This window comes from Hippichthys cyanospilos, chromosome 16 (assembly GCF_059441005.1).
Source record: "Hippichthys cyanospilos isolate Australia breed blue-spotted pipefish chromosome 16, RoL_Hcya_1.0, whole genome shotgun sequence".
NCBI lineage: Eukaryota > Metazoa > Chordata > Actinopteri > Syngnathiformes > Syngnathidae > Hippichthys > Hippichthys cyanospilos.
Window position 1 is genome coordinate 5,584,518 of NC_142384.1, and position 27,937 is coordinate 5,612,454.

Consider the following 27,937-nt stretch of genomic DNA (forward strand, 5'->3'; position numbering starts at 1 on the left):
AGAAATTGCAAATGCCAAGATTTTAAGTGCAACAGATAAGAGTGACTTAAAACTTTGTGAGCTTTAAATAGCTACTCTGATCAGCTATTGTGCACACATAAAAATGACAAACTGAATCATATATTAAATCTGGGCGTTTTTGTTGTTGTCGTAAAATCATCGTATCGCATCCCACTTTGTACTTTCCCGTGTATCTAGTTTGTTCATTAAACACGGGTCATTCAAGTTAACACGAGGCTACACAGCCCCCACACCTAATGATCCCATTTATCTCCATTTGTGCAGTCACTACATCATGGCAACGAATCCTTAGTAATTGAGATTTGCACGCCTCATTTCAACCCGGAGCACTTTATCATCTGTTGCGCATGGCCACTAGATGGCAGACTTTCATTGAGTTTTAACCGAGCCTCAACGTAAACACACGAGACACTATTGTGAATTTTACTGACGTGATATTTTCTTATTTATATGCGTATATTTAAATGTCACATGACACTCACTTATGTTTAAAAATAGTAAAATGGATGTAGGATTGGTTCAAATAGTCTTGATTGTTTATGTTTATATTTAAGTTTGATGTTTAGATTTTCTATTTTTTTTGTGTTGTGGTTTATTTTGCTGTGAATTGTTGCTAGTAAGTCAATGGCTCGAGTCCAAACCCCGCTCGCCCGGCACGACGCGGAAGCGAAACGAACCTTTCCAAAACATTCGTCGAGCTTGTTGTAGTGACGTCAGTCTTTGTTTTGGCCAATCAGGACGCACGCTGGCCGGGGCATTGTGAAGCAGTAGTTGAAGCGTTAGCAGCCAAGGCTAAAGTGGAGAAAGAAAGCTAAGTAATCGTCAGAGTGCAAGTGTCGCTGGCTAAAAACGCACATGGAAAATTAAACAAGTTGTCAACACAGCGGTAACAAACGACCAGGGGACTCCGAGCAGGCTCGGCAACAATGTTTCCAGGGTGCTAACGTGCGAGACGGCGCTTGTCAGATGCCAGAGGAGAGCGTTTTTGGATACTACATCGCTTGTCCCGTTTCCAAGCGGAAACCATTTCTGGACAGATAGTTGGAGGAGGCGAGGGGGGTGGGGGGCAGCTAAAGCTAGCTGGCTAGCCAAAGCCGATCATCACAGAGACTTTTTTTTTTTTTTGACGCTGTCACCCTGCGAACCCTAACACGAATGTTTGGTCTGTCATGAGTCCGGCCGGGTGCTCCCATGTGAACGGTTATAAGGTGGACAACTGGAAGCAAAACCTCCGCGTCATATACCAATGCTTTGTTTGGAGTAGCACTGCTGAAACCAGGAGACGAAAGGTAAACAACAACAAATGAAATAACGTTTGCCTGCGCTACCCTGTTCTGCAATGCACTGTGAAGTAAACGTGACACAAAAGGGTGTGGGGGGGGGGGGGGGGTACTCTGCTCTGCATGTGTAGAAAATGATGCACCATGCCGTAAAAAACAAAAAAACAAAAAACAAAACAACAACAACATTGCTTGTAGTGGCCAAGTTAGCAAGCGCTTCCAAAACACACTTTTCATTCATACTGACTGTTATTCAGTGTTGTTGAGGTCAGCTAGTCAGTTAGGGGAGTTGAGGTGAGTAGGAGGGGGGGAAACATTTCCATATCAAATACGCCCCATTGTGTGATGCTCGCGCATGCAAATGAGACAATGCTGCAACGTTCACAACATGTGCCCCAGCTGGCCACTTACTTGACACCCCCCCCCCCCCCCCCTCCCGCCCCCGTTTAGCCAACTCAGTTTGTTGTGCCAGTTTTATCTGTATCAAGTTTTGCTGTGCAGCCTTGTAAGTGTCACACGTTTGTATTTTGTTGTGATAAAATAGGTGCTTCAGGGGGATGCGGGATGGACAGAGATGGTGAGTTGATGCTTATCCTCATCTTCCAAACTCATCTTTTGCCCCACTCTCCTCCTCTTCCTTCCGCTTGTGGTAATTTAAATTATCAGGAGTTACCTTGCTTGTTCTCTCATTACTACCTGCCTGTGGGTCATTTCCCTTGTGTAGTTATCGTAAAGCTAACATGACATTTATCACATATTTGTCGAACTGAGAATAGTTTTCTCAGACATGTAACACCTAACCCTGTGGCCCTCAATTGAGGGTACTTCACGGACTATGATTTTCAGGGTTTCTGCAGGTATCAGAAAATATAATGTAATACTTTTTATTAACGTGTCAGTAACATGATGTTTTTCTTTTCAAATTAAGTGCAAATTGAATTGAACATGAAGCAAATTGCTCACATTACTGATACAATCTTTTTGACAGATGAGACAAACATAAAACTGCTTATGAAAAAATAATCTATTATTCAGGCTTTCCTGAATAGAATACATTTGCAGAAGTTTGTTTGTATAGCCCCGAATCATCACAGGTAAAAAACAAAACATATGTAGGATTATACAGAACATTACAAATACACAACGGCATTCCCTTGAACAAAACTCAGAAGAGGAAGGAAAAACTCAAAAACCCCATCTGGGAAAAACAAAAAACCTTGAGAAGAGACCATAGGTGGGAGGAGCCCCCCCTGGCTCTACACTACAAATATATTTCCAAAGTTCATTAAATTAGACACAGATGGCACAGAATTCTATATTAAAACTTTTTTTTCACCAAAATTGCTTTGCTCAGGTTAATCATAGGTGCACTGAAATTATATCGAGAACGACGACCTTAACCAGCATAAAGCAATTTTTGAAAAGAAAAAAAAAAGTCTTTAAATAGAGTCTTTTGCCATCTGATTTGTTGAACTTTGGAGTGATATCTCTTGGCATATTTTGTTCAGCAACTCCCGAAGATAGTTTATGTAGCATTATTTGTTTCATTTATTTCTCTTCTAAGCAATTTAAAGAGTAACAAAATAACAGCATACAATGTTTTGGAAAGGAGTAACTATAACCCAATTTAGCATTAAGTTGTGTCATGATCCAATTTATTTGCTCTTCATTTGAAAAGGTCCTTTTTCTGTCACAGCATAAACTAGCCTTATATCACCCGCAGAAACTCTGTTTAAATCTCATGTACCCAGATATGAGAACCACTTTCTTCCAATACTCAGCTGCCACAGTGTTCCTTCACACTGTCCAAAAACTGTATCCAAATTTCTACCATAGCCAAGGTGATCAAAGCTAATACATTCAGTGTGTTTAGTTTGTCTTTTAGTATTTCAGTGTTGTTTGCTCTTTTTTCCACAATGGGTAGCACGGTGGCCTAGTAGCAACTGGTAAGCACCCTTGTCTCCCAATTCTAAGGTTCTGGGTTTGACTCCCAGCTCTACCTCTCCTGTCTGGAGTCTGCATGTCTCCCCCGTGCTCCTGTGTGTTTTCTCTGTGTGCTTGGGCTAACGCCCAAATTCCAAAAATGTGCGATGAAGACTTTACAGATTTCATGTAAATATTGTTTTTGTCTCTATGTGCCAGACACTGCCTTTTGAAACCATACAAACCCAAAGTCACAGATAATACACTAGAACTTGAAGTTTTCATCCGCAAATGGAAATAAATATGTAAAACACACGTTAACATGTTGTTTACCTTGTGAAATCAAAATGCAATTAATTAATTGATGGGGTAATTGGCAAAATTGACCTTGAATTTTTTTTTAACTTTTTGATTTTTGTAGCATTATGGTATTTTAGAACAGTGGGTCTCATTTTTATTTTCAATGATGTACATCCTGTGAGATGATTTTTTTTTTCAACCGATTACCCCTTACCTAATGCAAAGCCTTTTTTAATGAAGGAAAAAAAAACATTAACTGTGCCATTTCAGATTTAATCAATTTTGGAACTAAATTTTTAGTGGTATCTGTAGGTGTATTTTTTGCAGCAACTCCAGTAGATGCTAAAAATTGTCCATCACCCTCTGTTTTATTTCTGGCTCCGTCTGCCAGAAATTTGCACTGCGCATCATAAAATTAAAATATAAAATAAAGGCAGACATCATTTTACGTATGTCACAAAAACACAATTTAGCACCTAGTTTCATCATGTTCCAATTTATTCACTCTTAATCTAAAATGAAAAATGTACTATCATGGCGTAAAAAACAAAAAAACACCAAATTTGATGTCCTGATGCCTGAAGAAACCCTGTTAAAATTTTATTTATTCCTGGAAGGGCCTTCAAATACTCCTATTTTAGAACCACCGCCCGTGAAGAACACAATATCTGAAGCCCATGCAGTTTTACGCTGTTGTTTTGAAGACACCGAGAAGCTTTTTTCTTTCACCTATTTACCGTCCCGCCTCTAATATGGTTTCTTAAATTGGAAAATTCACGTGTCAAGTTTTCCTACGAGATCAAAAAAGATCATCCTAGCTAAAATCAGCTTTGACGGGCAGTAAGAAATGTTTTTTTAGATTGTGCAGGTGTACCTAATGAAATGTTTGGTGAGGCCAATTGGAAGTGACACGGTCAAATTCTTTTCCTCTGCTATGGAACCTATATGTTTTTGTAGTCCATTGTATTGCTTCCTACACTACATAATTATTCTCCTTGACAGCCATGGCAACTGGCACTGCAGTTATTCTTCACCTTGTTGACTGTTGATGTCTGTGTCAGTCATTCAAAAGACAACATATATATTTTTTGCCTTTATCCTGATCTTGACTTTTGCAACCCCCCCCCCCCCCCCCCCACACACACACACACGCACCTTTCTCTCTTTTCTTGACTTTGTTTTTTTTTTGGGGGGGGGGATTTTTCTCATCCCCTTTTCCGTTGGCAAGCTCAAATTGTTTCCCTGGCCATGTTGAAAAATGGCTAGCAGAGCTGTCACCTGCTCCGCCTGAACAATTGTAAACTCCCGTGGGGTAGTAAGGAATGGTAGAACAAATGCCAGATTGGACTGTGGCCCTCTGTAGGTTTTTCATATTTCCATACACGGCTATCACCTTGGGACCGCATTCACGCCGTTCCGTGCTTGAGATGCGGATGACCTACCAAGAAAAATCCAAGACCTCATTGCCTGCCTTATTATACCTTTCGTGTTTGCGGTTTATGGTCTGCAAATCTGCAGTTTTTTTTCTTTTTTTCTGAACAAGTGAGTCCTTCATTTGGCCTGCTCCATTACACCAGTCCTATTAATAATTTATATCGATATTGTGAATGGGGATGCCGGTGGAGCGTTTGCATGAATATTCACAAGGTCATGGTTATTTATTGTGCGTGTGCTCCCATATACGATCCACAGAGAACTGTAGAAGAAAGGATTCCATCAGGAAGAAATCTGTTGAGCTTTTGAAAGCAAATGGCCATCCACTGAGGCAACACACCGGCATATCTTTCTTGCTGAGAATTTGTCAATTACATCAAAAGACTTGAAGCTGTAAGAATGCTCCATTTTCACCATTTTTCATGAATAGATGATTAGAAGAAGAAGAAAAAAACCGGTCCTCTAATGTTCATCATGTTGCTGGGAATCGACCTAATTTTAATGACTGCAGCTCTCCCTTAAAAGGACAATGTGTAAGATTTAGACAGTTTTTCATTAAAAAGGAATGAATGAAATAATTGTGAATCTCAAAAACTTTCAAATGAATGTGTTCTCAATGACCAACAGTATGTTTTAAATACAGTGGGCCCCCGGTTCACGAGACTTATCAGTTTCGTGGTTGGGATCGTAATGCGAATTCACAATCCAAACCTATGTTGATTTGCTTATGTGTGTAAAACCCCAGGTAAAAACATCAACATTGTTATCTACATATTTAAAATTGGGATCAAAATAGTATAGTAAGTGCTACGTATATATAATATACATGTATACTATTAAATAACATCATGAATAAAAAATATAGAAAGGATTTATTCACCTTTATGTGACGAGCTTGTAATGGCCATATTCCCGAGTAAGGGTAGCTTAGGCTAGGCTAGCTTAGCTTTCTTCGTATTTCTTGATTATCTCCAGCTTTGTTCTATACAAATCATCTTCTTACTTCTCTCTTTAATATCACTAGCAATCTTGGAACAGATGACCAATTCAAGTTTGAATTAAGCAATAAATTGCAGAATAAATAAGTTATTTTAAGGAGTCAGACGACATCCAGTCTGTAGCATGCCGCCATTTTGACCGTGATGCCGACCAATAGCAGACCAGTATCTTAGGGAATCGTGACACAGACCAATAGCAGACTGAGTGACGCAATGCAGAGCAGGCAGTTTGACAGGACCAGAAAATACGAGTAATTACCTAAAAAGATGGAGACAAAACAACACAAATACAGCCAACCCCTAGGTTCATGACAGTTGTTTTTGTCGTAAAGCGGGAAAAATACCATATAGAGGGGACGAAAAAAGTCACAATCCACGTCGTAAGCTGAAAACAACGTAAGGCAGGAATGTCGTAGACCGGGGGTCCACTGTATAAGCATAGGTCTCGTTGTCATTAAATGATATGACAATTGGGGGTGGCACTTTTCCGGAGGCGGCCATGTTTGTTATCGCTACGGACAATGATAAATGCAGCACCTGCGGCACCTCCTGCTGTCTGTAATGAATGTCTAAATCTACATTTTATGCACTGTCCCTTTAACTTTTCACTGTGGAGAACGATGAGATGCAGATGGCAGTTCAGCCCATTCTACCCATCATCATAATACATTTGTGACTTCAGGTTACCACATTGCATTTATTGTTCGTCCACACTTCCTCATTTACTGCTTTAGAATCAAGTAAAACCTGAAATAAAAATTCTGCCCTTCTCAACTGAAGCATTAGTTTCCAGTCTGGTACGAGCATATGTTAGTATGTTGGTAAAGGTTTGAGGCTTCTGTTGGCTTATGTGTGTCAAAATTGCTTCCTCTAATTCAAAAGCATCGCTCGCCATTGAGTGGTTTGTATAGCACATGGAGGTTGTGCACAATCTCTATGGCGTAGCCTGCTTTTGGGCCAACATGTCACATCTGGTAACCTTAGCGGTGGATGGGGTAACTATACCTGTGATGCCTTCAAACTATCATTGACAGCTTCCTAGAAGTGACATAAATGTACCTTATTCCTAAACATATTAACAATGAAAATGTCAATTTTAAGCAGAATCTATTAAATCTGCGCTCCTTGTGCTTTAACAGGGACCAATTAGACCTTGGCATGTATGCCACATAGAAGTAATATTTGGTTAAAGTCTTTAGTAATATAGTATGAAGACAATAATTTATTTATTGGCACGTTTCATATCATACGATAAATGTACAAGGTCAGTACCGGTTCTTGCCAATCATATTTAAAAACCCTTGAGCAAATAAAAGAAGAATTTCAAGGAGCTCGCAGTGTAACCTCCTCTGCCTCTCAGACAAGAGCCCTTTGATTGATTCTCTCCTTCACCTCTCCCTCCCACTGGTCCACATTTCTTCCTTGCCTCTCCTCCAGCTGCTACTCCTCATTTGACGGGCCGGCAGACACCACAGAGGTGGCTCTCCGAGCATGCGCGCTGCTTGTGGCCCAAGTCAGCCAACACGCTTTTCTTTTGTACCGCCATCTGGCTAATGACCTGTCCATCACTCTCCAGAGTTCGGCCAAGACCAAAAACCCAAGAGGCAATCAATCTCCCCACGCGTGGACATTCAATTATTGTCTTTTGTTAAAATCTGGGAACCCAGCTGCCATCTTTTCTCTGAAAATGGGGGTTTATCCTTGTGAAAAATACAAAATGTAAGAATTATTTAATAGGAATTAGAAGGATTGATTGGCTAAACAGTCAACAAATTAATGAATTTGTTCGGTTCTCAATTTGACCCTAGAAAGTGTTTTGCAATTTTATTGGTATCATTTTCTTCATACCTTGAAGGAATTTAATCGAAGCGACTGAAGAATCTGTCGGTCTTGTACTTCATTTCTCAAGACTATGAGGAACACCTCAAATCCTTTAAGTTTCTCAAAATGCCTTATATCTGGATGTCAAATTCTTATTAAAATTTGACTCAGTGCTGTCCTGGTTCGTTTCCCACAATTTGCAGTAATGTGCCTTATAACCCGGTGCGTCTTATAGTCCGAAATATATGTTAAAGTATAACCTTATATAATGATAATAGTATGCTGATCTAGATTATACCTGTTTAAATTCTGTCATACGTTAATCATTCATTACCGTTTGGATTTCTTTTACACAGTAGTTAGAATTAGGGTTAGGGTTAGTGTTTGGATCTCTAATCTCAATGACATGACCACTCTTTCATTGCTTTGACAATTAAAAAGCTGCAGTTTGGTCATCTTGTAAGGTCGTCTTCTAGTTTATACGTGACTATCAGGTAGGAGATTCTGGGGAACTCGAAAGAAAATTCTCAGAGTAAGGAGTTTGGATGTTGGAATGGGCGTCATGGAGCCAATGATCAGGAGGCGTGGTCATCCACTCAGTTTTTATGTTTTGACACCTCCATCAGGTATCAGATGGTTAATTAACCTCCTAAAATTTAGAGAGATAAACCCATCTGGAAAGGGGATGCGTTGTGAGTTTGAGAAAAGATGCCAGCACTGTATTACTAAAGAATCATTGCTGGTGTCCGTTTGCAGTGATGCTAATCTATTTTGCAACCTTTTGTCATGCTCAGCTGGTCCGTCTGTGTTACAAACTTAGCACATCTGCCTGCCTCGTCTGTCTTTCTTGTATACTTGGTTGTGGATTTTGGGGGATCTTGTTTTCTGCTGAGTTAGTCAGCCTGAATTGCATTATAATTATATCGTTCTCTTGTACGGTGAGGCTCTTTTGGTCTTTATGAGGTGGTTTGACCGCTTTCTTTGTTGTTGTCTGAATGAAGTGCCTTCTGACCATGTACTGTTTGATTTTTTTCAAATAAGGTAACTTATTTATCCCACAATGGGGATTTTTTTAAAATGAATTATCAAAGCATAAGAGCGTAGAGAATGGCTCTCTAATCTCGCATGTGGCTTTATATGACAGAAGAGCTTTTTAAAGAAAGAGTACAAGTACAAATATAATTACCTTGATAAATTCCCTATGAAAATGCCTTGGAAAAGACATGAAAACACTGCATTCTATGACAAAGACAGTCTATCTACTCACAGGTCTGGCTGCGACATTTTAACCTGTATATACAGTACATGTGTGGCGTCATTGTGCCTAGGAGTAAACTCATCTCCAGACTCTTAAGTTAATAATCCAAATGACTCAAACATTTAAATCAATGAGGCGCAAAGCTAAAATAGCACTCTTATCATACGCAATGCACAAATGTGGCTCAATGACGTCATGTTTGGTTTGCTCATGCTGTTTGCCCAAAGGGGAGCAATTTTTTTCACATAATTGATAACTCATGAGATACTCTGTCGCATACCTGTGACCCCCGTGAGCATAAGCGGTTAAGGTTCTATCCCACTGAGGGGCAAACGTGACGGTCGGGAGCATTGCGGCTTATTTGTTCTTGTCTTGGTTGCTTCAGTGCCGCCCGTTCGCGGGGCATAGCAGAAATTCGAACATCTTCAAAATATTCTTGCGACAGGCCGGTGACCGTACGGCGAACCCACTTGCCGACACTCGTCAACGTTTACCCCTCAGTGGGATAGGTGCTTTTGGCTAATGGATAAGTTGATGGATAATAAGAGTTGTAAAAATGTGTTCTCATACGCTTTAAAACGTACTTTATAAGCATCTCATTACAGATACTATTTTGGGGGTTTTGTTTTAATTTTCATACAGTAAATTTCAGTATGTGCAGATGCTGTATATGCTGAGAATAAAGTGGCAGCTAAACACGCTGTTACTCACTGCTCTCATATATCTGTGGTCTGCGCTATATTGACTTTATCCTCCCCTCCCCAGTCTGTTCTTTGCGGCAGAAGTGTGCTGTTGAGCCAGACCTTTGTCCACCTCTTTATAGTTGTTGCCATCCTAGCTCCTCTAGCCGGCTCTCATTGCAAATATGAATGCTTTTAGGAAAATATGGAAATTGATCCATGAGATGCGAGGTTTAGACGGGTGGCATGCAGCTTGCTTGATCCTTGGTACGAGCTATTCATCCAGGTAATTACCAGCATACATCTGCTATTCAATCAGCCAGAAGGGTTTTTTTTTTTTCACTGTAATGTCGTCATGGCTTTGGACATCAGCCAAAGAGCGCCTCAAAGAGCGTGCTCCAGATGGAAGATGCGGTCCATCAGGTTGCAAACATGAGCCTCTGCTACCTACCTGTCTGACAGTTGTTCCAGTCATTTGAGCCACCGGCTGATCAATAGCTTCTCTAATAGAACATTAAAAGCCTGGGGTGGGGTGCGACTCATGGCTGACGATATTGAGGAGTTACATCGCTTGTGAAGCGGGAGACTAAATCAAGCCGAGCGGGGAACCGGGAGCATGAAATGATTGCCTGTCATTGCTGTTGAGCATCGAAAGTGCTTAGGAAGACAGCATGTCATGCTCTTAACATGGGTGAAGCAGATATTGCCTTCCAGCCCACGCATTTCCCCAATAGAAACAAAACTCACAAACAGAACTGGACCAAATGGAGCCAAACCCGCTTAGGTTTATCGAGAGAATTTTCTTACATCAAAAGGCCTTACATGTCAGCTTCAGTGCTACCCCTTCATTTCAAAAACCAGTCACAACCGGTTGGCTAACTGGACCATTTCAATAAAAAAAAAACAAAAAAAAAACAGAGCTTAGTGTCTGCTACCCATAATATCCCCTCTACCGCAGTGTCATCACATTGAGCCCACAAAGCCTCAAACAACTCGCCAACTGAAATATGAGATTCACGTAACAAGCAAGCATTGAAATACTAAAATGTGAACACCGAAAATATTGGATAGTACATACTGTACCCTCTGTCCACTAGCACTATAGATATACACGGGACTGTTCTTTTACACACCCACCTACTTGTGCAGAATTTCCAATTTCCAGTCCGCCCACTTGCACAGATGAGCCACTCCAACGCATGGGTATTTTTTGTTTCAAACATTTCTATGTAATTCTTAATGCAATTCAAGGCAATGACATTGCACATACAGTGTATAAACTCCAAAACGTTTGCTTGTACTCTGTGCACGGTTTGTGTTTGAATTGCATTGTATGACGAGTGGGAATTGATATTTGAATTGAAGAGTCTCCATCCTTGCCATCGTTTTTGGGTTTCAATGTTTTCTTTTTGTGGTGTTCCTTGCAAGGACGTCCTCCAGAAAGAAGGGAGTGCAACAATAACCATTAACTCATTCACTCCCCAAAAGGTGTTTATACGTTCCTGTTTTTTTTTTTTTTTTGGGGGGGGGGGGGGGGGGGGGGGGGGGTCCAGAAATTCAATACCAGGTATCCATTTATGAATTTTTTTCATTTTTCTGTGTTGACCTTGAGAAAAGTCTAAAATTAGGCATGGTACTGAATGAGTTTAAGTTGGAAATGGCATCACCCCATACCGTATTGCATTCTGCTGTCAAATGATTGCGAAACGCAGACAATAGTGCGGGGTTGTCGAGTTGGTTGCCATTAGCTTTTTCTGTGGTGCGTGGGAGTGTGCGTCTGTGTTATGATCTAGTTTCTTTCACACAGCACACCAGAAACTGAAACCTTGTAAAAGTCTGCTGCCATACTCAGAACCCCCCCCCCCCCCCCCCCCCACCCCCACCCCTCCCTTCTTCCTCCATAGCTGCTGTTATTATTCAGACTTTTCTTCCTCAAGCGGGAACGCACCTGGAGGTCTTACAGTGCGATCAAGTCGATGCCCCAGATTTGGCATAATAGCCCTTTGTTTACTTCACATTTGCGGAAACATATTTATGGAATCTGTTTTACAGGCATCATCATGCAGATAGAGCCTTGGCATCACTGCGAGAGCAAGCACACAGCATTTTATTTTATTTTTTATTTTTTGCTCCAATTTTGTGTGTTTGCTCGAGATCTCAATAAGGGGCAAACATTTTTATTGCTCCATCTTCAGTTCTTATAGTCCTTAAAAAAATCCATCATATATTAATGACTATCACAAGATAATAGTCGTAACGTTCCAGTAATAGTTGGGTTAAAAAGTAAGGTTAAAAAACCAAACACATGTTTAAGTAACATACAGTAAACTACTTCTAAAGAGTGCAGTGCTCATTTTACCTCTGAAAACTGTTGAGTCCCAGGGACTCGCAATACTAAAAAACTATGGGTTTGTATGTAATGTATGTAGTCCCAAAACGTACGCAGTAAAAACGACAAAGAATGTCCAAGGTAAAAAGGCAAAAATCAACATCAGATATTAACAAATGTCACAATAAAATGTTTTTTAAATAGAGTGAACTTACATGTAGCGTCCCATCATCATTTTCTTCATATCACAACCATCGATATAACGGTCCATTTTGGTGGAAAAGTCCGCTTTTTACTTTTGAGTGTTAGTTTGTTTTTAGTTTGTCGGTGACACAAAACAAATTGCTGAGTTGACTTTGCTTTAGGCCTGAAGACACTTTTAAGAAGGCATTTTTAGAAAGGAGGGGACAGATCACAGAATCTTTGTCAAGGCAGACAAGTCCACTGTGCAATTTTCTATGAAATAAATGTGAAAGGTTTAACTATTTGGCTCACAATGATGATAGGGAAACATGTTTTTCCTCTTGAAGGTAGACCATTTGAGAACTACTGCACCATCCAAATCAGGGTTGTCAAACTGGTGTAAGATTGTGGGCGCATTGAGGAAAATCAATTCCAATAAACATGGCAACATGGCATACATTTATGTAACTTTAAAACAACAACTTTTTTTTTTAAATATTGTCTTAAACAAGTATAATGTGACTTACCGTAATCATAAAATATTAAAATGACGATTGATTATAAAACCTTTTCAAATTATTTATTTATCAAAACATTCAGCTCATTTTTATACTTCACAAATCATCTCGCGGTCCGGATTAAAGTAATTTACAGGCCAGAACAGTTCGACACCCTTGATTCAGACGCTGTATCTGTCAACTCAGACAAGCTTAGTGTGGTGTTCTCAAAACGATCGTCGTTTTATGAAAAATGGTGGATGAAGTTGTTAGTAATGTTTTTAAGTTGTTAAGTTTTGTTCAATAAAGGAGTAGATGGGCAATGATTTATATTAAAACAAAAAACAAACAAAAAAACCCCGATATGTCCAAGGGACACAAGTTGATTCGAAATTATGCGCCCCCGGGCACAAGTTATGCATCGCGGATGCAAGGACGCATGCAAAATGGAGCATTGAGAGTGACTTTTTTTTTTTTTCCCCATAAAACTGTATTGAAGAATGCCGAGGAGATTTCACTATGGTCATTCACGACCACGCATTTGTTGTTTGTCACAACGGTCCCCGTTTAACTGTTATAGTTCACATCCATAGATCAGGGCTTATGTTTTGTATTTAGTCTGCGATCACACACTGCAGCTACTGCAGACCCCGCCGATCCAACCCGTGCCTGCCAAGCATTAAATCCTATCACAACTCGCTGTGTTAGGAAGTTGAAGGCGGAAATATGTTGCCACTGGGCTGCATCAGGGTTTGCTCTGGGGTAATAGTTGTCTGTTCCCAGCCAAGCGACATGCTAAAGAATACAGCTTCAAATTGACATGGCAGTCCATTGCACCGCACTCGCTTACTTTATTACAGCTTATTTTTTTCTTTTTTGGGGGGGAACTGTCCCATCACCTTCGCCTAACCAAAATCTTCTCTTTCTTTCTTGTCTCTTTTTCCCCAGGCCAAGTCCTGTATTTGTCACATGTGTGGTGCGCACCTGAACAGACTTCACTCTTGTCTTTACTGCGTTTTTTTCGGCTGCTTCACCAAGAAACACATCCATGAGCACGCCAAAAACAAGAGGCACAATCTCGGTAAGTACTTAAAAACACAAATCTATGAGTGGATTGATTAAAAGCTTGTTTTGTCATTGCTAACTCAATCCCTGCCACCCAATTCAAAATGGAATTTGGGAATCTATAGCTGTGAAAGGTCTTTAGTCACTGCCATCTCAGCAAAAATGCATCTTTGACTTTTATAGCCGTTTGTGGTAATGAATACGGATAGATTAGTTTTAACGTATTCACTGTCACCCCAATAAAAAAGGATCTTTACCATCTATAGCTGTCAACGGTATTCAGTGAATTTGAATGTATTCATTGTCAGACCGGTAAAAATGGTCTTTTTGACGTCAATGGTACTGAATGAGGTACTCATCAGGACTGTTGAAAAAACTATCGATTTGAAAGAAAACTTGCTGGTGGAGGCCCTGATGTTCAGTAGTTGATAATTGGTTCCCATCACGTCACAATCATGGAGTCGGTGACTTGGCCCAACTCTGCGTTGAAGCCACCATTAGATTGGAGAAGCTCAAGCTCAGGGTTTTAATCTGCGCTGTCATTTTACATTACACATCTCGACTTCATTGGCGACGGGGCATCATTAAATATTCAAAATGCAATTGGATTTGCGAGCCGGTGCGATATCCGGTCATTTTCAAAATCAAAAAGCATACACGGATCATGCAGGACCTCCACCGGAACGCCCATACAACACAACATCGCGCATTAGCTCAATCTCCCAGCGTGGGCAGCGTCAAAAATGTAAAGATCTCTCAGCCGACTAAAAATAGGTTGTCACGGCAACAGAGCCAGAGGTATTGTTTGCTGCGGAGTTTGAGAATGGAGGAGGCTGACTGGCCATGGCTGCAAACACAGGTGGCGACAGGAGACACCAATTGTATTCCGTCCTCGCCGCGCCGATTGTCGAGCGCGAGCATGTCATGGAAAAGATTGGGCCGAGTGGGAAATTTAGGCTAAGAGTGAAGCCCGTTGTCTGTGACTCTGCTGTAATTATGGCACAATCTCTCTCTCTCCCCCTTCTCCTGCTTCCAGCTATAGACTTATTATACGGCGGGATATATTGTTTTGTGTGTCAAGACTACATATACGACAAAGATATGGAGCAGATTGCCAAAGAGGAACAGAGAAAAGCCTGGAAATTACAAGGTACAGCCCTGGTGGTTTGTCGTTTACTCAAGTTCTGGCTTGGACACAATGAAAAAACAAAAATCCATAAAACATGGTCAAACTTTAACAGCTTGATGCCTGAATTCACATTCGATGATAATAAAAAGGAGGAGGAAAAAAGTGGAGGAGTACTGACTCTATAGGCGGGAAGGGATCGTTTCAAATTTGTGACTTTTGGTCTAACAGTGAAGTGGATCAGAAAGTTTTATTACTTATTATTTGAAAAAAGCACTGTAGGTCTAAAATTTGACGAATGAACATCAAAACTCCTACAAAATTCAACATATCTTAAAAACTGTACAACATTTTTATATACACTTTTATTTTTTTCTTGATGTGATCATGATCTTATTCACGTTCATGTTCATGTTCATAACTAACTATATGAAAAGTCAACATTGTTTGAATATAACTATCGCTATTATGACCCATCAAAGGTTCAGTTCACAAAAGTATTTTGGGGTGTAACATTACATAATTAGATAATAGTTTGTCTTCTTTATCATAAAATTATGCCTTTCCCCACAAAAATTGCACATATATTTACAGCATTCCTATCATATTTATTCCAGTTACAACATCACTTAAAATGTATTTATTCTTAAATTTCAACTAATTATACTAAAACGCAACATTGTTTTCCTAAAACTATGGCTACTCTGGAGCCATAAAAGGATCCAGTTCTCATAACATTTTTTAAGGGCTATACCACTTCATTACTTAATCATCATAAAAATTAGTTTTCCTTGAAAAATTTTTGCTACATTTGAATATTTTGACTTTTTATTACAACTATCTTTTTTTCAAACTTTGCTCATACAGTTTCTATGAAATGATTTTTTTTTAATTGTAAAATGCTGAAATTTGCATTTGAATTTTAGCGTCAGTCATGTAATATGTACTTTTTTCTTCAATATTTTGCTTCTTGTCAGCTCTTGACAAAACTTTTGTCTTTTGACAGGCATCGGCGAGAAATACACGACGTGGGAGCCCACCAAGCGAGAGCTGGAGTTATTGCGACACAATCCAAAGCGGAGGAAAATCACTACGAACTGTACAATAGGTGGGCCGTGTTCGAAAGTCCTGACACCGCCTAGACTGAGACGAGGCCCCACTGGGCCTTTGTGTTTACATGCGCACCAAGTGTGCTCCAAAGCGTTTAAAACCTTGCTGAGCACATTCTTCCCAAAAATAAACCCCAATGCTCGCGCTGCTGGATTCAACCCAAAAACTCGCTGTGTCTCACCTGCTTCGTTGGCCGCGACTAGAAGACTGCAGCTCGCTAAGCGAATGCGTTCACGGCTTTGGCTTCTGCTCCAGGATTTCCCACAGTTCAGCGAGTAGACCCGCCCCACCCGTATTGTACAGTCTTAAAAAACCAGCGCCCGTTCCTCCAAGCCCAGCCGTGGAGATAAATGCCACATGATGGATTTGCTGCTCAATTGTGTGCGTTGCTTGTTGTGTCCCCGCAGGTTTACGAGGGTTAATAAATCTGGGCAACACGTGTTTCATGAACTGCATCGTGCAGGCCCTCACGCACACTCCGCTGCTACGGGACTTCTTCCTCTCCGACAGGCACAAGTGCGAGATGCAATCCAACTCCTGTCTGGTGTGCGAGATGTCGCAGCTCTTTCAGGAGGTAGGACAAACCGTGAGTGATCGATGTATGCCGGGACTTGAGAGTTCATGTCGTGCGTGACTATGCTCTGTACACAAAACGCTAGGACGGCATTTCGAATCATCTCTCCCCATCGAAGTAAATGGAAATACCATTAATTTGTTCCAGCCCCCACTAATGGTAACGTTGACTACTTGTTAAGGCACAATGTCACATGAAAATTTACATGTATTAAATTAAAAATACTTTCAATATTTTTTTGATTAAACACAATAAAAAGTAAATGCAAAAAATGTTACACAAACATCACTTAAAATTGTCAAAAAAAAACTAAAGCAAAATTTTTTTGTCCTATAGATAATTTGCAATTTTTGAAGCAGGGTATGAAAAAATATACTGTATTTTTCGGACTATCTATTATTATTATTTCCATTATTATAATATCATTGTTACTATTTTTCATAGTAACATAGATATTTAAATGGTTAAAAAAATGTGACCAAGAGACGAAGAATAATTTTCTAGTTGTAGAGAGATCATTATTCAAGAAAATATTTTTCAGTCTCTAAGGCACCCTTAAAGTCCTTCAAATTTTCTTCCATTGTTCATACAAAAAAACTAATAACAAATGATAAAAAAGATCAACAAAAACATACAACATAATAAACAAAAAACTGTCAAATATATATAAAAAAAACAAAAACAAAATTCTAATAAATGACAAAATCAATCGCTACTTTATGGGTTTCATTTACAACAGCAACAAACAAAGAAACACTGTATTTCGTCTTTGTTATATAAATATTATGAAAAAAATATTACAGTCACAACTACATATTGAATATTTTGACTGTTCTCATAAAATCTTGTTACAATCTTTTTGTTATTTCAACTTTGTTGCGTTAAATTATAGCCTTTACCAATCCACTGTTTGCTTTTTTTTTATTTGTTTGCAAGCACCTTAATTATACTTGCACTAGACTCCAACGATTCACACTATTCTTTTTACACTGTTAACAAGCACCTTAAGTATACTTCTGTACTGGACTTATGTGTATCTTGTGTATTTTATTTCTCATATTTTATATCTCGACTTGAGGATACTGCTGGAAATGTGAATTTCCCTACGGGGATGAATAAAGTATCTATCTATCTATCTATCTATCTATCTATCTATCTATCTATCTATCTATCTATCTATCTATCTATCTATCTATCTATCTATCTATCTATCTATCTATCTATCTATCTATCTATCTATCTATCTATCTATCTATCTATCTATCTATCTATCTATCTATCTATCTATCTATCTATCTATCTATCTATCTATCTATCTATCTATCTATCTATCTATCTATCTATCTATCTATCTATCTATCTATCTATCTATCTATCTATCTATCTATCTATCTATCTATCTATCTATCTATCTATCTATCTATCTATCTATCTATCTATCTATCTATCTATCTATCTATCTATCTATCTATCTATCTATCTATCTATCTATCTATCTATCTATCTATCTATCTATCTTTTAAAATCTCAATATAGATGTTTGTTGTATTTCAACTTTGTTTTCTTGCCAATTCCATTTCATGAACACTAAAGTTACATTTATAAGTCACTAACTCTGACGGGTTACGTAATCTATGCTTGTTCCGCTCCCACACTTTTTTTTTTCACTGTACTGTATATACAGCCTCACAGATGGCAAGTGGCGCTAGAAAGATTTGAGTCATCGCTCCCTCCTCTTCCTCAGCTTGCACACACACGAGCACTCCCCTGCCTCGTCTCACTCGGCTGAGCCGTAATCGCTCACCTCCCTCGTCATCGCCCCGGGCGAGCAGCAGACACTGATTGAGTATTGAACCGTGCCTCGGTGACACAAAATCCACGCTCGTTCACATCTTTCATAAATACAGCACAGTGGATCCCCAAAGTCAAAACTGCCAAAAGTCAAGTCAAACTTAGCCAAACTAGATGGCAACAAGCTTCGACGGCAATCCGTCCAAATGTGAGCGTGAATGATTGACCCGATCACGTCTCCCTTCTTCCTCGCAGTTCTACTCGGGCCACCGTTCGCCTCACATTCCCTTCCGGCTGTTGCACCTGGTGTGGACGCACGCACGCCATCTCGCCGGCTACGAACAGCAGGACGCCCACGAGTTCCTCATCGCCGCACTGGATGTTCTGCACCGGCACTGCAAAGGCGACAGCATCAGTAAAGCCCGGTTATCATTTATAGCACAATCTAGCAATAAGTGGATTCATGTTCCATTTAATTTGTTCCAAATTTGAAAAGTATGATGTGCTCTTCCTATCACAACATTAAACATTTAGATTTGCTCATATCTCTATTTGAGAACCGCTGCTTTAACTAAATGTAAAGTAAAGAGGATTTCACACAGTGGCAAAATTGCCACCTCAGAGTCATATCAGGACATCAGGCATTTACCTGGCGCAATATTTATTTTCAAATCTATAAATGTGTTATTGAATCCTTTACTGCTTATTCATCAAGTAGGTGTTTCACTGGCTGGTTATGAAAGAGGATCTCAGCCATCGTGTAAAATTGTCATCAACAGAAGCTAATTTCCCTCTGCAGTTCAGAACTTTAAAAAAAAGCACATCAAATTCCACACATCCTGCACAAACTCATAAAAAAGACAAATTGAACAATTGCTCATGAGCTATACAGGAATGTAGAACTCCATTAAATCAATTTACTATGTAGTTATTTATCACATAATGATTCCCTGACATAAACGTCTCCTTTCCTATCTGCTAGGGCTTTGGCGACATCTTGTGGCATTTTTGTTTGTTACAGAAAGGATCTGGGTTTCTGGAGATAGCAACACATTTAACGAAATGAATTTTATTACCATGATAGCGCTTCATTTTTTCTTTTCAAACTAAGAACAAACAAACTGGAACATGAAGCAACTTATTTCTGCATTGTGTTGTAGTTTCTCTTTTGCGAAATCTTGTCCGCATTTATTTCGTTAAGTTTTATGTGGATGCGCATTGTCGTTAATGGCTACCAAAATAAGACAGAAGATGTTACACCACCACCAAGGTCCCATTGTTCTCCGATGCTTTTATTTTGAGGCATACATTAGCTATTATTTCTATACACGCCCTCCAGCATGCATACTGAAGGAGACTGCCAATATCGTATAGAAACGACATTGTGACGAATGTCAAGTGGTTACCCTGGCGGCGGGCTGAATAGGCAAAAAGGCTCGCCCTCATTGGCTGCCCATGAGGATGAGAGAGCGGTCTTTGAAGGTGTTCAAGGGTCCGTTTTCTCTATTTCAACCTTGCGCCTCGCTGTGGTCTGTAGGAGAAAACGACAACGGAAAGAAGGCCAGCAATCCGAACCACTGTAACTGCATCATCGACCAAATCTTCACTGGGGGGCTCCAGTCGGACGTTACCTGTCAGGTTTGCCAGTAAGTGCAAAGCAGATAAGAGCACTCGAACAAAAGTCATTAATTTCCATGTCACCTCTAATCCCTTTGCATGGGGCCAATCGAGTTGGAAGTAGTGGTGGGTGGGAGGACGATAAGGAGGGGGTGGGGTGTAGTCTAGACAGCAGTGCTACTCAAGCTTGGTCGCCCCCCCGAGCTGTTCTGTCACATTAACACCAGCACGCTGCACTGAACTGCAAAAGCACCTCCGCCAGCCAGCTAAGCCGCACCCTGTTCAACCTGAGCTGTGTAGCTAGCAAAGCATTAGTGCTCTAAAGGCCCATTGAGCCCGTTTCAAATCCTTGTTGACTTATTAGTTATCTATCTATCTATCTATCTATCTATCTATCTATCTATCTATCTATCTATCTATCTATCTATCTATCTATCTATCTATCTATCTATCTATCTATCTATCTATCTATCTATCTATCTATCTATCTATCTATCTATCTATCTATCTCTGTCTGTCTGTCTGTTTATCTGTCTATCCATCCATCCATACACACACACACACACACACACACACACATATATATATATATATATATATATATATATATATATATATATATATATATATATATATATATATATATATATATATATATATGTATATATGTATATATATGTATATATGTGTACGGCACTGGTGCAGCGGAAGTTTAATACAGTTTCACTGCACTAGTTTTTATTTTCAAACCAGTAGCACCATATACTGGGGTAAAAAATATCACAGGTGCTTCATGAAACTTCATTTTCCCATTACAACTGTCTCTCTATATCCACTTATTTTCTGTGTTGCCGCTTATCCTCACAAGGGACGCAGGCTTGCTGGTGCATATCACACACCAAATTCACACCTAAGGACAATTTAGTGTGTCCAATTCGTTTGCCATGCGTGTTTTTGGTGTGGGAGGAAACCGGAGTTCTCTTAGAGAACCCAGGCGAGCTTGGGGAGAACATGCAAATACCACACAGGAAGGCCAGCTGGAATTGAACTCTGGTCCCTTAAGTGTGAGGTGGACGTGGTAACAACTGCACCACCAAGATGTCGTTTGTTTGTGTGCGTGCATGCGTGTGTGTGTGTGTGTGTGTGTCTGTGTGTGTGTGTATGTGGGTTAAACCATATAAATTAGTTGGTCATCATTGTGTCTGGCCCAGCAAGAGATTCAGGTCATTTCCAATGTACATCAATTTGTTACATGTCACACCCAACACATGTCTCCACACTCAAAGGTTTTTTGAGTGTAATGTTAAACGTTAAAAAGTTTAACATTTCGTTTTCAAAAATGGAACAGACAAAGAGAAAAAAAAATAAACATTTTTTGTGTGAAACTCTTTTGCTCAAACAGAAATATGGGTGCTCATATTATTACCACTCATGTCATCACCCTCTCATCGGGAGTGGAATGTGAAACAAAGCACCATTCGCACACAAAACACTTGTCGAATAATAATGTGCCTTCTGTCCATCCCTCTCCCTTATTTCCACCGTCGCAGTGGGGTTTCAACTACGATAGATCCCTTCTGGGACATCAGCTTGGACCTGCCCGGCTCGTCCACACCGTTCTGGCCACTCAGTCCCGGAGGTGACGGCAGCACGGTCAACGGGGAAAGCCACCTGGTGGGCGCCACTACGCTCACAGATTGCCTTCGCAGGTAGACTTCACGTGAACATCTTCATCTTGCTTTTTCAGGCATTCCACTTCTGTGCCTGTAGATCGAAACATAAAATGAATAATACATTCAATAAATGGATCACATACCAGAGCTATCATTTCATGAAACCCTATTTGGTTAAAACACAATGTAATAGCGCTATTTTGAGACTATGCTGTTATTGCCGGAGCGGATGTCACCCCCATCCATTTTCTTCTCCGTTCTCCCCCTCTCTTCTTTATCTCATTTGCTTGCCTAATTCTTTTTTTTTCTCCTTCTCGTACCCTCTCCAACCGTCATCATCTTCTCCTTTGCCTTCTTACTTTTCTTTCCCCTCCCCTCTGCTGCGGCTCTTCACACACCCCCTTAGTCGCTGCAGCAAAGTCTATTAAAGCTACAGGGCCGGTTGCCGTGGTGATAGAGGCGTTGGCAACACCGGCGAGGCTGAGTGGCTTTTGGGTGTACTGACATGCAATGCAATGCAATGCAGTATGAAGAGAGAGAGTGTGAAAAAAATATATCCAAGCCCCTTCTCCGTGACTTTTCCGCAGGTTTACACGACCCGAGCATTTAGGGAGCAGTGCCAAAATCAAGTGTGGCGGTTGCCATAGTTACCAGGAGTCCACCAAACAGCTGACGATGAAGAAGCTGCCCATTGTAGCGTGTTTCCATCTCAAAGTGAGTCCGGACTTTCACTTTCCGCAACCCTTGCACCAATTCAATTGCCTCTTTGGCCAAAACGCTGACCACCTTTTTGCCCCTTCTATAATTGGATCCATTTGTGTGGCCCAGGAATAGTTTTTTCGTTAACCACTGACATGGCGCTCCCTTGTCGGCCATATTTTATTTATCATAGACTCGGACACTCATTATATATTAATGCAATTCAGAAAACAGGCCAACGAAAAGACGTTTTTTATTTTCTTTTATAAATCCTTGTTGTTGTGTTATTTTGTAGCAAATCAAACACATGTAACATCCAGTGGTGTAATAGCTATGTGGTACCAATTCTGCATGGTTTTTTTTTTTCTTTTTTCGGGGGGGTTGGTGGCCATTTTTCTACCCCCTTCCACTTATCTCCCTCCTCTCTCATCCTCTCTCTCCGGCCGTCCCCAGCGGTTCGAGCACTCCGCCAAACTGCGGCGGAAGATCACTACATACGTTTCTTTTCCTCTCGAACTGGACATGACGCCCTTCATGGCATCCAGGTGGGGGCACACACTACATGTTGGCTGGCTAATTATATGTGGAAGTGCTTTTCAAAAGTTTTTTAATGATGTGCCCCCGTGCGATTTTTTTATGTTTTTTTTTGTTTTTTGTTTTTGTTTTTTCCAGCCAAGTACTCCTTAATCAGCACAATAGCATTTTTGGATGAAAAACAAGGATTTAAAACAGAGGGCTATGCCATCCATGTGTGACTACAAAAATAAATCAGTAAATAAATTGTACTTGGATGTTTTATTCATCTATTACAGAAGAATTGCATTACTAATGACATAGCGCATTCATGTAAAATTTAATCAACTAAAGGCAGACAACATTTTGCAGGGCAGTCACTATAAACACAGTTTCACAGTATCTAGCACTTAATTTAATATTAATTAGTTTGCTTTAAAAAAAAAAACGTGCTGTTCTGGTCATAGCATTATAAAGCATGAAATAAGATTTGCTGATACCTGCAGAAACCCAGTTCAAATCTTACAAACCCCTGAAGTACCTACACAGGCCCCCAGGGGTACCCCTACCCCCATTTTTGCATTATTCATTAGCACAATGAGTGCAGAGTAAGCAGAACACATTTCTTCGAAAATATATACATTATTTTTAGTTTTGTAAATGTCAATCATCAATATTAATCTTTTAAAGTGATATTCTCAACGGTACATTTTTATATCTGCATAATACAAATATTCTTAAATAACAATGAATGCCTGTCCAAAATAATGGTTTGGTGTGTGAAAGTCAGTGGAGCATACACCAGTTGTGCAGCCCCACCCTGCCTGGAGCAGTCCATTCATCTATTCTTAGACACGTGACAGGGAAAAAAATATATAAATAAACAGGCAGCTCAGAGATGAGACACTGGCGCCACTTCGTGGACGTTTTGCAGCATTGCTGCAATTTTATTTTATTTTATTTTTTTGGGGGGTGTGTGTGTTAATCCCTCCTGTCCTCACTGTCCCGCAGCAAAGAGAGCAGAATGAATGGACAGTATCAACAAACGCTGGACGTGTTAAACAACGATAATAAGTAAGTATAATCATCTGTTCAGACCTTCACCTGAAATTACCTCCATAAGTGCAGCCCATTTACCATTTGTTTTCACTGCCAACCCATCCAAATTTTATTTTTGACATTTTAAGCCGTCAATGGTAATGAAAGAGTTGACATTTATGTCTGATTAAAATCAAATCGCAGTGCAGCATTGGATAAAAAAAAAATGATGTAGAGTAACAAATACGTTTCGATAATTTTGCTACATTAGGATGATGAGTTTTAAGTGGGAGGTAGACCAATTTCCAATAGCGCAATTGAAGATGGGTGAGTACTAGTGCTGTCACTATCGACGCTGTTTTTAGAATTCGATCATTTCATGAAATAAATTCGATGCAATCTCATTTGCATCTCATTTTTTCAAGTGGATTGCATTAGCATTTTTTTCAAATTACTCTATGTTTCGTATTGTTCAATTTGGAATAAAACAATGAACCAATTCCCAAAGTAAAAGCAGATATTTGCAAAAGGCTTATTTTGATTAGACACACAAGATAACCTGTCTGCAACCATGAAAGACTACAAAGAATAATTACTGCTGACAGGCTGAAATCAGAACATTTGAACTGATTCAGGTGAAACAGCCGCTAATCCTCACAAGGATGGCAGGCTTACTGTCAGCCTATCCCAGCTGACTTGGGGCGGGGACCCTCTGAACTGTTATCTAGCCAATTGCAGGCCACACAGAAACGAACGACTTTTAACGCACACCTAAGGACAATTTAGTATGTTCAATACACCTGCCATGCATGTTTTTGAAGTGTGGGAGAAATTGTTGTCAATTAATATGACAACCAATTACCTGCCAATTAATTGATTTGTTTTGACAGCTCTTAAATGTATCAATCCCATGTTTCGTATCAGGCTGAGACCTGGCTTTAGTTAAAAAGGTATTACTCGTGATGGCAAGTAAACAATTACTCACTAAATGTTAGAAATTAATGTGGAATTGTGTCCATAATTTCATAAGATTTAAAAAATGTAATAAGTAGGTCTTTCTTTAAGTTTATCTCATTGTTTTTTTTATTTTTATTTGGGGAGGGGGTAGATTTGCCCTTCAAAAGCACTAATGGTAGTTATCAGTATGCAGTATCAGTATCAATGACTACTCACAGTTGAGTACTCACCCCCTCGTACATCCGTATTGGTTGGGATGGATAAACAAAGCCTCATGAAGCACTTGGGATATTTTTTTGACTCCTCCAGATGGCACTCTTGGTTCATACATTTCCACTGCACTCATGTTTAGTTCTCATTCAGGAGCACCTTCTACAGGAGTAAAAAAAATATTGCATATTATATCGCAAAATATATCGCATTTGCTTCATTTTCCCATCATGAGGTAGCAGTCTGACAAAAAGCTGAAATAATCACAAAGTTAGTTTCTATTATAATGCTTACACTTTTTTACCCGTCTCTCATCTAGCCGAGATCACGCACACAAGCTATTTCTACGTGCTTTGGCAGGTGCTGCTGTTTTGCTTTGCAACTGAGTCGAAATGAACTTAGCAGTTTACCCGTTAAACGCCCAGGCGTAAATGATCCAGTCTATAAACTGAGGTAACCACGGTAATTGAGACACCATTAGAAGTCGACGTCTGCCGTTTGCTCACATGTGACGCATACTTAGAAAAAAAAGCTGTCCTTTGATGTCCAGGTATTCCTTGTTTGCGGTGGTCAACCACCAGGGCACGTTGGAGAGCGGCCACTACACCAGCTTCATACGCCAACACAAGGACCAGTGGTTCAAATGTGACGACGCCATCATCACCAAGGCCAGCATTAAGGATGTACTTGACAGCGAAGGGTAAGACGGCAACACGCAAATGTGCACTCTAACTAGCAGAGCGTCTGCCGCCTTAGAAAATGTACAGCCTGTGAGGAGCTCAAGACCAAAATCATCTCATTTTTGACATGTAAACTTGTTAAATAATTATTATTGTAGAGCTACTGGTTCTTAAACTATTTACACCACTTGCCAGAAAAGGAGTCTGGCAAGTCTAAAGGAGTCTAAAATGCCTGTTACTTAATAAATAAAGTACTGAAGTGATCAATTGTGTTAAGTAATTCAGTCCTACAGCAGTAATTGATTACAATAGATGATTAAACAATTACCTAATTACCGGTATTAACCATAGTGTAGTACTTAGTTGCGAAACAAGATTGATTGCATCATCACTTACTTACGTACTACTAACTTACTAACCCTAACCCTAATCCTAGTACATAATGTAATCAAGTACTTTAGTACTAAGGTGCATAAAGTTATCAGCTACTTAAGTACCTAAGGACATTTGTTCCTTAATTACTTAACTCTTTTAGTACCAGCCGTTTTTAGACACTCCTTTAGGCTAACAATGAACAAAATCGGGGAAAAAAAATTACATATATATATATATATATATATATATATATATATATATATATATATATATATATATATATATTTTTTTTTTTTTTTTTAAATGCAACCTTGATTTACCCAGGAAGTTCATATAAGAACCTCTCCTCATTGACAATGACGACTTTTCTTTATTTTCTGTCTTCAACTCCTTCTTTTAGGTATCTCTTATTCTACCATAAACAGTTCCTGGAGTATGAGTAGCCCCTCCCTCCCCCCCACCACCACCACTGACCATGAACAGTTGGCAATGCACATACACACACACGCACGCATACAAGCCTACCTGAACTACCTGACTGACTATATTAAAAAAAAAAAAAAATAGGCTGCTCCCCTGAATGTGGAGGACAGTAAAAAAAAGACAATGTATGACATGCAAACGTTAAAAAAAAGCACTGAGCTACTTCTTGGCATCTACTTGACAAAACTGAATGAAGAGGAGGAAGATGAAGAGGAGACATCTCTGGGCACATCTTAGTACAGTATTCTGACACCCCATTTAAAAAAAAAAAAAGAAAGAAAAACCCCCGGTGCTCTCGTCTCATCTGACCAAGCATTTAACTCTGAAGGCCGCCAATATGCATCATGGAAAAGCAAAAAAAAAAAAAGGAAAAAAATCAACGTATTAAGAACTTTGAAAGAGCATTTTTATGGCTATAATATCATATGGATCTATTTTTTATTTTCTTTAATTTTTCTGGGAAGAGACGCTTGCCTGTTGCTAAGGCCAGCGTTACCATGGAAACCCTTTGGACAGCCGCTGTGCTCCCTCATCTCCAATGTTTTCAAATCTGCTTAATGGCAGGGTTTTTTTGTTTTGTTTTTTTTTGCACTCATGGACACGTTTTCTTTGTTTACTATTGTTTCATTTAAAGAAAAAAAAAATCATGATACGAGTCATATGTCCTTTGCTGTTCCTGTTACTGGAAATGTTTTTGGACGTATATGCTACTTTCATTCTTGTGGAATTGTTGGTATATGATGATGATGGTGCTGATTAAAAGGACGCTCACCTTTTTCTTTTTCTTTTTTTTTCTTTTTCCCGCTGCCCGTGGACCGCACCGGGCCTAATGGTCATGTGACCACACTGCTGTCTTCCATGATAACAGCTTTACTGGAATCCCATCGCGGTTAATGTTGTGTACTATGAGGACCTATAAAACGGGTTGCCTCGCGCGCATCCCCGGTCCTCATCGGGCGATAACTTCTCCATGGAAACATTACGTTTGCAGGCGCGTGTCGCACTGCGGTGCAATAAACGCCACACTTCACATAAATGGCGTCCGCCAGGGCATAATGCAAGTCTGATGTGTGATGGCTTCTGCCCTTAACCCTTAATGCAGTGTTTTGTCCACTTCTTTGATCTTTACATCAAAAGCGTTTCACTTTAAAGGGAAAGTATTGAAAGAAGAACCAGGGGGCTGAAATTTCACCTAGATGGCGACAAAATGGTTATGCTCAAATTGACGGGACCACATAGTTATTGCATTACGAAGACTGTGCCATCCATTGGATAAAATGCCCTGAGAATGATTATGAAGAA

At 39.8% G+C, this 27,937-nt stretch overlaps 1 protein-coding gene across 4 annotated transcripts; it reads left to right on the plus strand.

Moving 5' to 3' along the window:
• The first annotated feature begins 756 nt into the window (after positions 1-756).
• Positions 757-27,411, plus strand: LOC148410278 (ubiquitin carboxyl-terminal hydrolase 22). 4 transcript variants are annotated; one of them, XM_088437785.1, is made up of 14 exons: positions 758-1,310; positions 1,846-1,878; positions 13,673-13,805; positions 14,826-14,939; positions 15,922-16,023; positions 16,433-16,599; positions 18,646-18,805; positions 19,928-20,036; positions 21,558-21,716; positions 22,268-22,394; positions 22,833-22,924; positions 23,904-23,966; positions 25,630-25,797; positions 26,553-27,411. In XM_088437785.1, exons 1-14 carry the CDS (start codon positions 1,191-1,193, stop codon positions 26,593-26,595), a joined length of 1,590 nt encoding a protein of 529 aa, XP_088293911.1. In that variant the 5' UTR covers positions 758-1,190; the 3' UTR covers positions 26,596-27,411. The 4 variants fall into 4 exon arrangements, with proteins under 4 accessions (XP_088293913.1, XP_088293911.1, XP_088293912.1 ...); XM_088437786.1 differs by having other exon boundaries at positions 25,648-25,797; XM_088437787.1 differs by lacking the exon at positions 1,846-1,878 and having other exon boundaries at positions 757-1,310.
• Positions 27,412-27,937: the final 526 nt, after the last annotated feature.